Genomic DNA, 15,755 nt, shown 5'->3' on the forward strand with positions numbered 1-15,755 from the left:
CCCCAGCTACCCTCCAAGGCAGGTACTTCTGTCACCCCTTTTTCCTGGAGACTGAAGCCCAGACGGGTTAAAGCACTTGCTCAGGGACGTGCGGCTGGCTGTGAGGGAGCAGGGATTTGAACTTGGGTCTGTCTTGGCTGTCTCCAACCACCCTCGGGGTCAAAGGAAACACAAACGCCTCCTCCCTCCTCCCCAGCTCAGAACCGTCACTGGGTTCGAGCTGGGAAGACTGGATCTGGGGACACTAAGGGACCAGCCTGCCTGGGACTGTGAGGACAAGTCAGGGAAGGGCTGGGAGGCCGCCTGAGAGCCCGTAGCCAGGCTCAGGGGCTGCGTCCTCACCCCCTCCAGTCCTGCAGGAGACCCTCCACGGGGGGCCCAGACCCCACCTGCAAGGCGGCCTCAGACCCTACATTGGACCCATTTCCACATGCGATGGGAGCTGCCTCTGTGCTGGGCGTCTGGGGGCTGCTAGCCTTCCAGGAGTGCCCAGACCCTCAAATCCTGGGCCCCAAGCCATCCTTTATGAAGGGATTAGGTGAGAAGCGCTGGGGCAGAGAGCAGTGCCCACAGTGAGCACCCTGTGTGTGGAGCCACACCCAGACACGCACACACCTCGGCCACACACTTGTCCCCAGACCCCTACGGTCCTGGGGCCAGTGGAGTCCACACCTCCCTTCACGATTTGATCAGCTTGAGAGCACAGGGACCCGGAGACACTGAGCATCCTGGGAGCCGGTGTGGGCGCAGCAGACCCGACCGGCTCCCGGGGGCACCTTGGTAATGCTGCAGGTGTGGCTGGTTGATCCCCTGCGGAGACAGTAAAGATTAAGAGGATCATAAGCAGCATCCAGCGCTGCCCTGGGAGAAATCCCCCCAAGCCAGAGCCGCTGCTCTGAGGGGAAGTTGGGGCAGCTCCTGAGTTTAGACAGAGGGGCCAGGAGGCAGGAGCACAGAGAGGAGAGACAAGGAGACAGAGACAGAGGGAGAAGTAGAGATAGACGAGAGCACAGACAAAGAGACAGAGGATCAGAGAGGGAGGCAGAGGCTGGGCCCGGCTCAGCGATCCTGAGGCCTCTCTTAGGCAGGAAGGCGGAGGCTGCCCTGGGACCAGCCAGGACCAGGCCGACAGCGCCCATGAGCTCCAACATGGCTGTAGCGGCACCCACAGCTGCGCCTGCCTCCAGGAAGGAGTCTCCAGGCAGGTGGGGCCTGGGGGAGGAGCTGACAGGTATGGCTTTCCTGGATGTAGTAGGGTCTGGACCCTTGGAGAGTGGAGTGTGGGTCAGAGGTTTGCAGGGACTGTGAAAGGAGCAGGAGCGATTCAGACCAAGCCCCAAGGACTGTGGGCAAGTGTGAGGGAACCTGCTGGCAAACCCAGAATCCTAGAAACATGGGGATCAGACAGGACAGCTGAGTGGATGGGGGAGGAAAGGAGAGAGAAGGGCCCTCAGGGGGTGGGAGCAGAGGTCCGTAGCAGTGGTGCCAAGATTGCTTTTTTGCGTGAGGGAACCTGAAGCCACCTGCAGAGAGAGGGAACGGGAGGTGGGGCAGAGAGTGTCCTCTTGTTGAGAACTGGCCATGGAGAGAGAAGGGGGAGGAGGAGGGCTGAGGGGGTGTGATAAGCGAGACGCTCTTCCAGATAGGAGAGACACAGGCGTGTCTAAAGGTGGGTGGACAGGAACCTGAGGACAAGGAAGCAAGGAGGGCGTAGGGGCCCCTGAGGAGGTGGGAGGGGGGGTGTGACCAGCCCTGGGCCAGTCCCCACCCAGCCCGGCTGCCCCTCAGGCGCAGGGCCCTCGCTGCAGTGCCGCGTGTGTGGGGACAGCAGCAGCGGGAAGCACTACGGCATCTACGCCTGCAACGGCTGCAGCGGCTTCTTCAAGAGGAGCGTGAGGAGGCGGCTCATCTACAGGTGAGGCAGGGCAGCGCCCCGCCGCCCTCCGGCCCCTGAAGGTGCCTGGGAGGGACGGAGGATATTCAGGGAAGGAGGAGCTGCGGCAAACATGTCCGAAACCCACGGCCCGGGGCCTGGGCGGGACCCTGACTCCCTGGGGGGGGGCGTTCCCCTCCGCCCACAGGTGCCAGGTGGGGGCAGGGATGTGCCCGGTGGACAAGGCCCACCGCAACCAGTGCCAGGCCTGCCGGCTGAAGAAGTGCTTGCAGGCGGGCATGAACCAGGACGGTGAGTCGGGAGACCACCCGGAGAGGCGTGGCGGAAGAGAAGGGGGCGTGCGACCCGTGGGGCGTCCTGACCCTCCCTGTCTCCCCAGCTGTGCAGAATGAGCGCCAGCCTCGAAGCACCGCCCAGGTCCGAATGGACCGCGTCGAGTCAGACACGAAGCCCTGGCTGGAGCCCCTGGCGGCTCCCCCGACCCCAGCGGGGCCCAGCCCGCGGGGCCCTACACCGGTGTCTGCAGCCAGAGCCCTGGGGCCCCGGGCCCTCACACCTCCAGGCCACCACCACTTCATGGCCAGCCTGATAACGGCCGAAACCTGCACTAAGCTGGAGCCGGAGGATGGTAAGTGGGAGGAGGGCTGAGCTCCCGGGTCCTGTCTTCATCCCACACCTGGGCCCCTGAGGAGTCCCTGCCGCCTACCTCGGAGCAGGGGCTGATGCACAGCCTCCTCCTCCAACAGCCGATGAGAATATTGATGTCACCAGCAATGACCCCGAGTTCCCCTCGTCCCCATACTCCTCCTCCTCCCCCTGGGGCCTGGACAGCATCCATGAGACGTCGGCTCGCCTCCTCTTCATGGCTGTCAAGTGGGCCAAGAACCTGCCCGTGTTCTCCAACCTGCCCTTCCGGGATCAGGTATACCTGTCAGGGGGCTCACAAGAGTCCGCCGGGCTGGGGGCACATACCTCCTTGTGCAGGTGATGATTGGCGGTTCACACAGCTTGGGGATGGTGACGGCTGGGGACACCCATGCCTCAGAGTCAGTGATGGTCAGGGACACCAGTCTCAGGGATCTGACTGCTGGGGGTGCTGCATCTCTGGGCAGCAATGATGGTCAGGGTCATCACCCAGGGGAAAGTGATGGCCAGGGACACACGGGGACCAGGGATTTGAAGACAGTGTCTGTGCCCCTCTGGGTCTTCTTTCCTCCTAGACAAGCCCTCGGGCCCTACAGATGCTCTGTTTGTCACAGGGTGGTCTGCACACCCTAAACAGCATCAGTGGGCAAACCTGGGCTCCCTTGGAACACAAATGCCCCTGACTTCAGGGCTTGCATTTCAGCCCTGCCTCTTCTCCGCTAGACCACCCCTCTGGGCTTCTCATGAGTGAGGGGACCTGTCGTGACAAATCCAGGAAAAGAGGCACACTGAGAGTCTGAGTCCTTAGCCAGTGGCTTGGATGAAGCAGCTCAGAAGCCAGGCTGGGGATGCCTAACTTAGGACGCTGGTGGGGAGTCCCTGAGGCTGCCCAGCTTCTCACAGCTCCAGGATTTCCTATGTGTTCCACTTGCAGCTTTGGATGGAGCCCACAGAGTATCTTGCAGCTGAGGCATCTGGGCCAGATGGTGCTAAGTCCCAGAGCTCTGGACCCCTGGCTGATGTCAGGCAGAGGTCAGAATGTTCTGGGCACCCCGGACCAGCCCTTGATTTCCTAGGACACCCAAGAAGGTGGTAGAGGTTCCAGGCTGAGCCAGAGGAGCTGTGTATCAGTCATAACACTTGCCCTCTCTCTGGGCACAGGTGATCTTGCTGGAAGAGGCATGGAGTGAACTCTTCCTCCTTGGAGCCATCCAGTGGTCTCTGCCCCTGGACAGCTGCCCACTGCTGGCCCCGCCTGAGGCCTCTGCTGGTGGCAGCTCTCAGGGCCGGCTGGCGCTGGCCAGTGCAGAGACTCGAATCCTGCAGGAAACCATTTCAAGGTTCCGGGCACTGGCGGTGGACCCCACGGAGTTCGCCTGCATGAAGGCCCTGGTCCTCTTCAAACCAGGTAGCTGCGTCTTTGCCCAAGCCTTAGAGGAGAGTGGTTGGGGGTGAAGAAGGGGACTTCTGGTGACTTCCTTCTGCCTCTCACTTTCCCTCCATGGCCCCACATAGATGCAGATGTGTGCAGACTTCTTCCCTGGGGGCAGGAGGGGATGGATGGCTGCAGGGCTGGGCTCACGCCTCCTGAGGCCCTGGCTGACGGTGAGGGGGACGGAGGGGCTGAGAGAGAAGCTCACTGCTGCCGCTTCTCTCCAGAAACGCGGGGCCTGAAGGATCCTGAGCATGTGGAGGCCTTGCAGGACCAGTCCCAGGTGATGCTGAGCCAGCACAGCAAGGCCCACCACCCCAGCCAGCCTGTGAGGTGACCCGTGCACGTGCCTACCTGCCCATCTCTCCCTTCATCTCGCCATCCCCCTGCCCACCTCACTGACACCATCTCAGGGCTGCACTATTTAGATGGCACAAGGGTCTCAGTACAACCAGCCCGTGGCCAACACCTACTGAGTGCCAGGCACAGCACCAGGCCTGGGAGTAGGGACCAAAATGTGCATAAGGCAAACTTGCTGTCTCCTAGGTATGCCCAGCACAGTGACCACACTGCAGTTGAGGGCTGGTCTTGAGGGCTGCATGTGTCTGCAGGAGACAGAGACCCACTGGGAGATGGGGTGCCAAGCAGAGCTGGAGGCAGGGCTGGACTTGGAGGAAGGATAAGGTCTACAAGGAGAGAAATCATCATTCACCAAGGTGGGGGGAGAGAGAGAGGCGAATATGCATACGGTTTGTAGGTCAGGAGCCCAGTTTGGAAGGTATAACTGGGCTGAGAAGGTGGCAGACTAAGCCCGAATGGCTCTCTGGCATCAGCCTGTTCAGGCCAGCCAAAGGCCAAATCTGATTCGCTAGGCAGAGAGGAGCCACTGCAGGCTTTTGAGCGGGAGAGTATGGTACACAGAGCTGGGCTTCATGCAGGGGTGTGGCAGTGAGTACAGAGCATCCAACCAGGGAGGGAAGCAGACATTGCCATGATCCAGGGGAGCCGTGGGAGTTTCTGCTCTTCGGGAGTGGAAAGGCAATGACAGATGCGGGAGCCACTGGGAGATGGGATGGGTCAGACTTGGCACTTGAGTGGATGTAAGGAACGAGGGGAAGAAGAGCTATTTGGGAGACGAGGTAGTCAAGAAATAAAAAGGAAAGTCAGGAGGAAGAGAGTTTTGAGGGAACATGAGGCCTGTTGGAGGTGCAGCGGGACATCTGACAGGGATGCATTTGCACAAGCCGTGTGCATGGACAATAGCCCTGCCCTGGCTGGGTTTGGAGGACAGTGGCTGCCAGCTGAGACTGTGGCTGCAGCGATAGTGGGGCAGGAGCCAGTGCTCTGGGACTGCCCGGCTCGCCCCAGCACCAGCAGATCCAACAGAGCCTCAGCAAGATTGGACCACTTGGACTCCAGGCACCTACTGGCTATTTTAGACCATATTTTCTGCATTCTCTTGGGCCCCCAGCAGTTCTCTCTGAAGAAGTAAGCTAACACGGGCACCCTCGAATCCCCTGTAATCTGAGAAATCATCTAAAGAAGAGGTAATTTTCTTTTAAGAAAGAGTCAAAGGTATAAGGGCTATACCCATCACACAGAAAGACTTCTGCTATTGGTGAGCATAGGTAGAACGTGTCCCTAAGGCTCAACACAGCACCCTAAGAACAGTCATCACAGACATTCAGGCACCAGCGGCCCTCCTTCACCAGGTTTCTGTTGGGCTCAGCTCCCAGAGATGTCTGGGCATATTGGTTTTGTGTCAAATTTCAAAATTCTGATTAACATTTCCTTTGCCACTCCTACTGGAGTTGGTTCAGTATCAACTACAGGCAGAAACTGAGTGCTGAGCAAGTGATTTGGGGTTCTCTAAGCCAGCGTATTTCAGTTTTTAAAAACTGCAACACCCAGGAAGAAATGCAGTTTCCATCATAACCCAGTAACACACAGACCCTGAAACAAAGTTCCCCCAAACAATACCTGCCCTTACTTTGAATGATTTACTCTGATTTTTCTGTTTAAATTATTTAAATTGTTTATTGTTTAAAAAGGCTGGGTTGTGACCCACTTCCGGCAGTTTGAAAAACAATTTCTCTACTTGGCTTTATAGTTACTCCTTCCTGACACTGATTAGATCAGAAAAGCAGAAGGGAGGGTTGCCCGACTGCTCAGTGCCACCAGCTTGGCTCTTACAAGAGAAAGAAAGCCCTTGGTTTGGAAAAACAGGTTCAGTAGGTCATTGGGAGGTGAGAAGACTTCCTGTAGACCTCCATGGTAGAAGCTGAGCGTGGAGCTGCCCCAATTTGATGTGGCCTCCTTGACACTGGGCACTGACCCCAGCTGTCAGTCCTCCCACCCAAGGAGGGTCTAATGCCCCTCCCCGTCTCTTGGGGCTTCACCATCCACGTTCTCTGCACTGGGGACCCCTGCCTTGGCAAATGCTTCTTATTTAAAACTACAATTACTCCTTTTCTAGATGAGTATCTCAGCCACAAAAATTAAGTTTCGATTGCAGAACATTTTCACTAATGGCTAGCTACTCTATCATCCTAGGTGGCTTACAGAGGGGAATTTATATATATATATATATACATATATATATATATATATATATATGTATATATATATGTTTTGGCCGTGCCACACGGCTTGTGGGATCTTAGTTCCCCAACCAGGGATTGAACCCAGGCCGCATGAGTGAAAGCGCCAAGTCCTAACCACTTGACCCCCAGGAAATTCCCAGGAATTTATATTCTTATTCAAATATATGTGGTATTAATCATCATGTAATTATAATAATTATATTCAGTTAATAATATATTCACATGTACTATTAATATAAATAACTTCTCGGGCTTCCCTGGTGGTGCAGTGGTTGAGAGTCCGCCTGCCGATGCAGGGGACACGGGTTCGTGCCCTGGTCTGGGAAGATCCCACATGCCGCGGAGCAGCTGGGCCCATGAATCATGGCCACTGAGCCTGTGCATCCAGAGCCTGTGCTCCGCAACGGGCAAAAAAAAAAAAAAAAAAAAATTTATATATATATATATATATATATATATATATATATATAACTTCTCACTTCATAATCTTTACACATAATAAATGATATTTATTCACTATTTTCATCACACTCCTCAACTAAAGATTGGAGGAGGGCCACAGTGGGTCAGGGGTAGGTGAATGGGGCCTTTCCTCTAAGCTCCACCTTACTTGCCCTGGGCGCCAGTCATCTCCCCTCTCCTTCCCCTTCTGCCTCTCCTGGGATGCGCACTATCCCTAGGACTCGGGCTCAGAAGCTGATAACCAAACTGATGGCGTCCTCTATCCTGTTCAGGTTTGGGAAACTGCTCCTGCTCCTACCGGCTTTGAGGTTTATCACTTCCGAACGTGTTGAGCTCCTCTTTTTCCGCAAGACCATAGGGAATACTCCAATGGAGAAGCTCCTTTGTGATATGTTCAAAAACTAGTGGAGGTGGAAATAAAATGGGTGCAACCACTTTGGAAAACAATCTACTGAAGCTAAACATCTGCCTGCCCGTTGATTCAGCAACTGTACCCGTAGGTATGTGTACCTAGCAGAAATGTTCACCAAAAGATAGGACAAGAATGTTCATAGCAGCTTTTTTCATAATAGCTCCAAACTGTACAATGACAATAGGATGGATTAATAAATTGTGGTACATTCATAAAATGGAAAACAGCAATAAAAAGGAACGAACCATCAATATTATGTGGCAACATGGATAAATTTCACAGATGTAAACGTTGAACAAAAGCATCCAGGCACCAGTTCTGCTTATACAAAGTTCAAGAACAGGCAAGACTAACCAATGGTGGTAGAAGTTGGAATAGTGGTTACCTCCGCGGCAGGGGGTGGGGTTGATTGGAAAGGGGCCTGAGGGAGCCTTCTGATGTGCTACAAATGTTCTTTATTTTGATCCGGGTGGTGGTTTCATAAATTTATTCATTCATAAAAATTAATTGAGCCATGCACTTAAGATTTGTGCAATTTACTGTATTGTTAGACCTCAAAAAAAAAAAAAGTGGGAAAACAAAAACAGGAAGGCAATGTGGCCAAGGTTCTCCCTTTGAAGACGCTGAAAGAGTGAGAACAGGGTCTCGAATTCCATCTGGTTTTGCCACTCCGAGTCGTAGTCCAGGTGCCACGAAGCCAAGCCCAGTGAAAAATCTCCCAGAGGATTCAACAACCCAGCTTCTCTCTAGATGGCATCCCACCGCCCCATGGCTTCTCCCCATCTTTCTCTTCCTCATCCTTCCTCACCTCTCCGTAAACAAAGGTGAGCTCCATGCAACTCAACTCAAGGCAGCCACAGGCACTTTTTGTGAAGGGGAATCTCCATCACTTCTTTTTTTTTTTTTTTTTTTTTAAATAAATTTATTTATTTAATTTTGGCTGCGTTGGGTCTTCATTGCTGCACGAGGGCTTTCTCTAGTTGCGGCGAGCGGGGGCTACTATTCATTGCGGTGCCTGGGCATCTCATCGTGGCGGCTTCTCTGGTTATGGAGCAGGGGCTGTAGGTGTGCGGGCTTCATCTTCAGTAGTTGTGGCACGCAGGCTCAGTAGTTGTGGCTCGTGGGCTCTAGAGCGCAGGCTCAGTAGTTGTGGCACAAGGGCTTAGTTGCTCCACAGCATGTGGGATCTTCCTGAACCAAGGATCGAACCCCTATCCCCTGCATTGGCAGGCGGATTCTTAACCACTGCGCCACAAGGGAAGTCCCTCCATCACTTTTTTAAAAAATAAATTTATTTCATTTATTTTAGTTTTGGCTGTGTTGGGTCTTCACTGCTGCGCTCGGGCTTTCTCTAGGTGCGACGAGTGTGGGCTTCTCATTGCGGTGGCTTCTCTTGTTGCAGAGCACGGGCTCTAGGCGCGCTGGCACGCAGGCCCCATAGTTGTGGCTCGTGGGCTCTAGAGTGCAGGCTCAGTAGTTGTGGCACACGGCCTTAGTTGCTCCGCAGCATGTGGGATCTTCCCGAACCAGGGCTTGAACCCGTGTCCCCTGCATTGGCAGGCGGATCCTTAACCACTGCACCACCAGGGAAGCGCGCCCCCCCCCCCCCGCCCCGCATCACTTCTTAATTCCTTATAGAAAGATGAAGTTCAGACAAATCTCTTCCTTTTCAAAGACAGATCCAGAAGACCTAGAAAATAATAATTTAAAAAATATTAACGTATCTCAGGCACTTCATACACCAGGCAGTGAACTGAGCACTGAATGTGTATTGTTATTTAACCATCAGATTAATCTGACAGGGGGACCAGTCATCCCATTTATAGTTGAAAAAAGCTGAGGCTCAGAGAGGACACAAACCTTGGTATGACTCCGTTTAACCCCGGCACTGTCTCCCCACCTTGCCCCTCCGCCCCTGCAATCAGCAGAACAATTCCGTTGCATTTTCTGCCTTCAAAGAAGAAATGCTTAAAGCCAAGAAGAAAAAGGTCATGTGAGAAATCTGTGAAATCCTAGGGGTTCCCTGCCCTTTGGCCTGTATATGAATTCTCCTAGTTACCCAGAGATGTCTGGCCGTGATGGAGGAAGGATGGTTCAGAACACTCTGCTCTGGAAATGACAATAGCTAGACTGGTGCCCAGAGAAGAAAGAGTATGGCAAATACTGCCCAGCTTAAGCCCTTCCCACCTAAGCACTAAACTAAAGACCCTTGATCTTCTAAAAGCATCAGACTTGCCTCAGTTATTTGGGTCATTTAATGTCTATAATGCCATTATACTCTCCAATTTCCTATGCAAAGTTTTATCTGTAAGGTTTAAAGGCCTGAAGTCTTTAAACGTATAGAAAGCCTGAGCAAAGGCATGCTAGCAAGAAACATGGTTGAAATTAGACCAAATAGGCCCTGAACATTATCCTGCAGTCTTGCTTTGGGGAACACAAGGCTGCAAAGGCAGCCTGCTGAAGTTCACAGGCTAGTCTCTGGGAGGTGTGAGCACAGCAATTCTACATTGAGAAAGAGATTGGGATCTTCAGGAAGAAGTCTTGGAGAATTAGAGGAGGTACATAAGCTGTATTATCTGCTGCCAACCTGGCATCCATAGCCACCCCCCACCCCGCCCTGCCCCTCTTAAGGGCTTGTCTTCATTGCAGAGATGCCAGGAGGTACACTTCCCAGGATCCCCTTCCCCTATGGTTTGCTAATGGAAGGGAGGCACTCACGTGAGATTTGTAAAGTAAATGAGGAGCCATTGTTCTCTGGAGGCAGTTGCAGCCGTGTGGGTGGGAACACGGAGATTTCACAGCAGCCTTCTTTAGAGTTGCAGGAGCTTCCAAGGCAAGCTCTAGAGAACTTCAGAACTTTTGGTTCAGATCTGCTGGCTTTCTGGACCATCTGTGAGAGCTTTCTCTCATCTGTTTCCCTAGATCTTCCAAAGTTTATGTTAAGCCCCTAATACCTATATTAAGTCCTTCACACCTGAAATATACTAAGTGGCCTCTGTTTTCCTCCTAATACAGCTCTCAGTTGATCCCAAGATTTATTCAACCTTTTGCTGTAAATTGGCCCCATGAAACTCAAATGGGTTACAGCTCTGTTTCACTGCACTTAGGGCTCTTGCTAGGGGAGGGGATACTACGGAAACTCCTTTCAGCCCTCAACGCCAGAAATGTCTCTGGCTATGAAACACACAGGGGAAGACCCTGTGGTACTATCTGGGCCTTTCTTTTCAACTGCAGTTTTCAGACTTGTGAGACACTTATCCTCCTCCTTAAGGGAGTATTTAAAGGTAGGAAGGGCAGAGAAAGGCTCAAAGATGCCAAGAAGCACCCATTCAAATTCATAATCTGATAGGGGAACCCAGATATTGTGGATGACTAGTCTCCATCTGGTGGACACCACTGGTTTTCCCCACTAGGATGCAAGCTCCATGGGGGTAGGAGCTTGGATCACCAACGTGCCTCCGCCACCTAGGACAGTGCCCGTGGGTGTGGGTGCTCAGTCAATACTTGTTGAATGAATGGCCACACAGAACTGAGACGTGACATACTCCTCGGAGTCCGAGATGCCTCACAAGATTCAACAGACGTTACATGTGTCTTATCCATATTCATGGTTATGTCCCTGGCTCTAAGATGCTGTACTGCTATCCAATCTAGGAGACAGAACAAGTTTTTGAAAAGCAAAGCTCTAGTCTGCATCTCCTTACAGCTTTCTGCTCTTATCTTTATAATCAGAAAGGTTTGTTGTGGATCCAGTAATCACAGGGGCAACTTTTTAAAATGGCATTACTAGGTTTTATTTAGCCAATTAAGGAAATCTTAGTCCACTATTTTGTTGTAATGTGAATTTAATGCAAAATGTAAATGTAAACTTGATGTAAAAAGAAATGTGAAGGATGATCTCAGAATTTTAAAAATTGAATAAATTTGACATTAGGGGAAAATGGATCACAATTAATTTTTTTTCAATTCCACCTTAGACTTGGTTTGGCATTTGAGAACCCCTGATCTCATTCAGCCCTCTCATCCAAAATGTTAAGTGTGGGCACCTTTTGTTAGGTGCTGAGGATCTAAGAGTCAGCAAGATAGGCTCTTTTCTTGCCTTGGGAAGCTAACATCAAAGTTTTTTGATGCCACAAATACTGGGAGCTGTTGAGAACACAAGACATCTAAGCCAGTTCAAGGGGGAAGAGGACGTTTCCAAGTAGAACTGCTTTTTACACTGAGACCTGAGAGTCAGTAAGAGTTATCCGGAGAAGTAAACCAGGGGGAAAGACCACATTCCAGACAGAGGGCAAATGACTTTCCCAAAGTCATGCAGTGCAGGGCAGAACAAAAAGGATACGCTAGGGCCCTCTATTAGCAGCTATTGCTACTTCTTCATGGCCTTTTTGGTGAGGATCCTCAATGTAGATTTATTGCCTTCTCTGCCCGCCTACCTCTAAATTGATTAAATGAAGTCTTGACAGCTTAGCATCCATTACAGAAAACTCACAGCTTGAATCTCACCTTCACTTGAACTCTACTGAGTTCCAATAATTACCACCTCTGTACTTTGAAAATTTGGGGGCTCAGTCCTTTCCTTAAAAAAAAACATCACTTTAACAAAAATCCTTGCTCTTCCTTGGGTTCAGGTTGGAGTGAGTTGGGGTGGGAGCCAGGATGGTCAGAAAACAAACCACACGTATTGCTGCTTCTGGAAGCTTTGTTCTTTAATGAGCCATGGAGTGATCTGTTCATCAAGCTGCTCTTGTGGAGCCGTACAGTGCATATTTTGAGTGACACAAACTCTATACAAATGATGTCCCCCTCCCTCCCGCCAAAAAAAAAAGATGAAAAAAAAAAAAAAAAGGAAATCACAAAGTGCGTGTTGATTGCATCAGGAATGTAATCAGTTCTGTGGGTGAGACAAATCATTCTTCGTATAGAATTATTCTGTTAAACAGTAAAATGATATTATATTTCACAGGATATGTCCTTTTACAATACATAGTCTTTTATAAATTTACACTCAGCATACTTATAAATTACTTTCAGTCCATTAAAATAATATAATACTAATCTGTAGTGCACACCTTTCCCTTAGTAAACACAATTACTTGCTCAAAAGGTGCAACTTTTATATGACCTAACAGGGCTGATAAATAGGCATTAAGTATGGATGGAGAGCAAGGTAATAGACCCCTTGGTGGGGCTTTTGAAAACAGTTTCAACCAAGAGACCAACAAGACCTAAAAGACCCACCTCCACAATCACTGTTTTGCCCTTTACCACCAAATCAAATGTGGGAGTGGTTCCAGAGAAAAGTGGTTAACAGTATTTTAGGGGCACAGACAGAGGACTCCCACAAATACCAAGGAATTTTACTACAAGGCTAGCGTGGTTTTGGGGGACAGTGCCAACTGTCACAAAATTATGGGTAGACAAACACATCTGTCAACACAGAATGATGTTGTCCAGCTCCCCACCAAGGGGGAGAAAATAGGGAGAGAGAAGGATGAGCAAAGCCATCTGGACTTTGTTTCTTCTTAAAACTCTCTTAGCTTTAAACACATCCTGAGAATACTTTCTTCTCTCTGGTTCACCAAAGTGCTTGTGAAAGGTACACATTCATTATAGTTAAAAAACCACGGCCCACAGGCACTAAAATGGGCCTGCAGAACCTTGCTGGACCTCCTCTCTTCAGCATGCTTCTGGAACCCTGTCTTTGACAGTGAAAACAATCCTATTGTTGTGAGGGAAGACAGAAGTCTCCACTAACCCCCCAGCAAGGTAAGAGCTGTAGCTGGTTTCCAAAGCATGAGAAGGTGGGGCTCTTGTATCCCACCCCCTAACCCCAGGTCCCTCTGCCTCTGCAAGGCTCACACTGAGCTGTATCTCCTTTGTCTTTCAGAAGCCGAGAGTGGCAAAATAATCAAAATGGCAGGAAGTATAAAGCGCATTACAAACTCAGCATGTCACCTTCCTAAATCCTTCCTGTATTTGCTTCACTTTGTGATACACAACGCACACTTCTCTGCTTCCATTACATTTTCCATGATAAGGTATACGTTGGCTTTAATTGGGGGAATTAAAAATCCAGGCTGTGTTAGTGTGGGCTTCAAATGAGGGGCTGCCCCACTGCTGCCACGCAGGGATTTCCTTTGAGGCATTTGAGATCAAAGAAAATGAGCAGAGAAGCGATAGGAAACACAAATTTGACACATACTAAGGTTAAATATCTCAATCATAAGTGACTGTAATGCAGCAGCGGTCCCCACCCTTTTTGGCACCAGGGACTGGTTTTATGCGACACAACTTTTCCACAGACAGGGGGCGGGGGGGGGGGGGAGATGGTTCAGGCGGTGATGCGAGCGACGGGGAGCGGCTGTAAATACAGATGAAGCTTCGTTCGCTCACTTGCCACTCACCTCCTGCTGTGCAGCCCAGTTCCTAACAGGCCCTGAGACCGGTACCGGTCTGCAGCCCAGGGATCGGGGACCCCTGGTAATACAGCATCGCCTTGTGGTAACGTAACTTTAACCATGGGAGGACCAGTTAAGATCAGAGGGAAGGAGATACAGCACTTGGTTCTGACAGTTTTTTAGAGTCATGGCTTCGTCTCTTTCCCAGGCCAACAATGCCTGTTATGTTATGAGAACAACGGCTTGCTTTCCTTCAAAGGGAGGGTCCCACGTTTGCTCTCCATTCTTATAATTGCATGGATCTCCCTACCCCCACCCTCCATTCTGGCAGCTTGTTAAATGACTAGAAATCCACAAATCTAGCAACTGAAAAACAAATATTTATTTAATTTTATCCAATTTCAGGTTTTAGGTCCCTGAGAAAAATTATAAAGTCTCTTAACATCCATCGCCTGGTTCCTATAAAGTGACCTACATGAGTAGTTTTTTAACTGCCAAAAACTTACTTTGCAAAACAACAGCAACAGAACAAAAACTCCACAAAGATTCAGAGGGGAGGCCACGTGCCAAGATGTGTTTCCCAGGCCATTTCCGTGGGCCAAAGAGAACTATGCAACAGGGCTAATCTCTTTTTTTTTGTATGGTATTTAAACAACGTTCTGGAGCAAGTGGAGAGTAGTAGTTAGTGCCAGCTGAAAACCACCCTCCCGAGAATAATGGGACAGACTGCGCCGGGCACAGGCACTGGGGCACCCACGCTGACACACCATGCTGAGGGGTTGGGTTTTACTCTAGGAGACTCTCAAGTTCAGATTTTTAAAGGCTTTACCTTTGTTACTCCTCAGGACAGCATGAACAAGGTGGCAGACGTTTGCAGGACATAAAATCTAACATTTACTTACTAACCATCACCATTCTGGAGATTTAAAGAGATTCCTTTCCCGAGGTCATTTCTGAACCCAAACCAGAGAGAGGTAAGCCTCCTGCTACCTGTAGCTGCCACTCAGAATGATGTTCCATGTCTGGCCTCTGGGGCTCAACAATAATCAAGGAGGCAGTGGCATGAGGTTCAGTGTTGTGTAACAGGAGAGACTCTGCCTTAACAAAAGTCTTAATATTTCTATAACTTCACATCAAATAAGTATGAAAAGGAAGAATAACCAAAATTCAGGTTACAGATGGTAAAGGCTCTTTTTTAGAACAGTGCATGTGGTAGTTAGACAAGATGCATTTAGTAACTTTAAAAAAACATTTTCACATACTTATCTCAAGAAAGGGTATCATGTTTCATTTTCCATATATTATAAATAGGCAAAAACAGATTTCTGATCCCACAGATGCTAAGAAGCTTAAAATGCTTTCATAACTCAGGTATATGGAGACACCCAGTGGTGAGAAAAATGGTCTGACTTTTCCCTCAACCCAGGGATGAGTGGCTCTCACCATCACGTCCAATGGCCCCTAATCTGTGGGAAGAAATTCCATGGGGAGCAAGGTAGCATAAGGTTAAAAAGAAATATGCATACTATACATATATATATTTACAGTAAACTTCAGTAACCAGAATATTAACAAAAATAGCTTCAAGTAGTCCTTGATTTTTTTTTTCATCTATTTAATACTGATGGTCTGAGGAAAAGAAGATAAAAGTTAGATGGGTCATATTAAAAACTTTTCTCTTTTTTATTTGGCAGCTTTCTGTAACACTTATTCATGCAGTGCTGTGTGTGAATGTTTGGGGAGAAGTGATTAAATGGTCACATTATTTGTCTGAGCTCGTGGTGGAAATCCACCAGCAGATAAATAGGTTCATAAACCATCTTCAGTTTAATCTACACAAAGAGAAAAGCCGGGATGGATTAGCATGAAACCCTCATGTTTAGGGTTCACCAGGTCTCTGGGACAT

The 15,755-nt window shown here is 49.8% G+C and overlaps 1 protein-coding gene across 1 annotated transcript; it reads left to right on the plus strand.

Annotated features, from left to right (window-relative positions):
- The first annotated feature begins 1,103 nt into the window (after positions 1-1,103).
- Positions 1,104-7,441, plus strand: NR2E3 (nuclear receptor subfamily 2 group E member 3). The gene is made up of 8 exons (XM_065872295.1): positions 1,104-1,231; positions 1,789-1,915; positions 2,082-2,185; positions 2,274-2,522; positions 2,641-2,816; positions 3,701-3,947; positions 4,199-4,304; positions 7,309-7,441. The coding sequence occupies exons 1-8, from the start codon at positions 1,138-1,140 to the stop codon at positions 7,439-7,441; spliced, it is 1,236 nt and encodes a 411-aa protein (XP_065728367.1). The 5' UTR covers positions 1,104-1,137.
- Positions 7,442-15,755: the final 8,314 nt, after the last annotated feature.

This window comes from Phocoena phocoena, chromosome 2 (genome assembly GCF_963924675.1).
Source record: "Phocoena phocoena chromosome 2, mPhoPho1.1, whole genome shotgun sequence".
Taxonomy (NCBI): domain Eukaryota; kingdom Metazoa; phylum Chordata; class Mammalia; order Artiodactyla; family Phocoenidae; genus Phocoena; species Phocoena phocoena.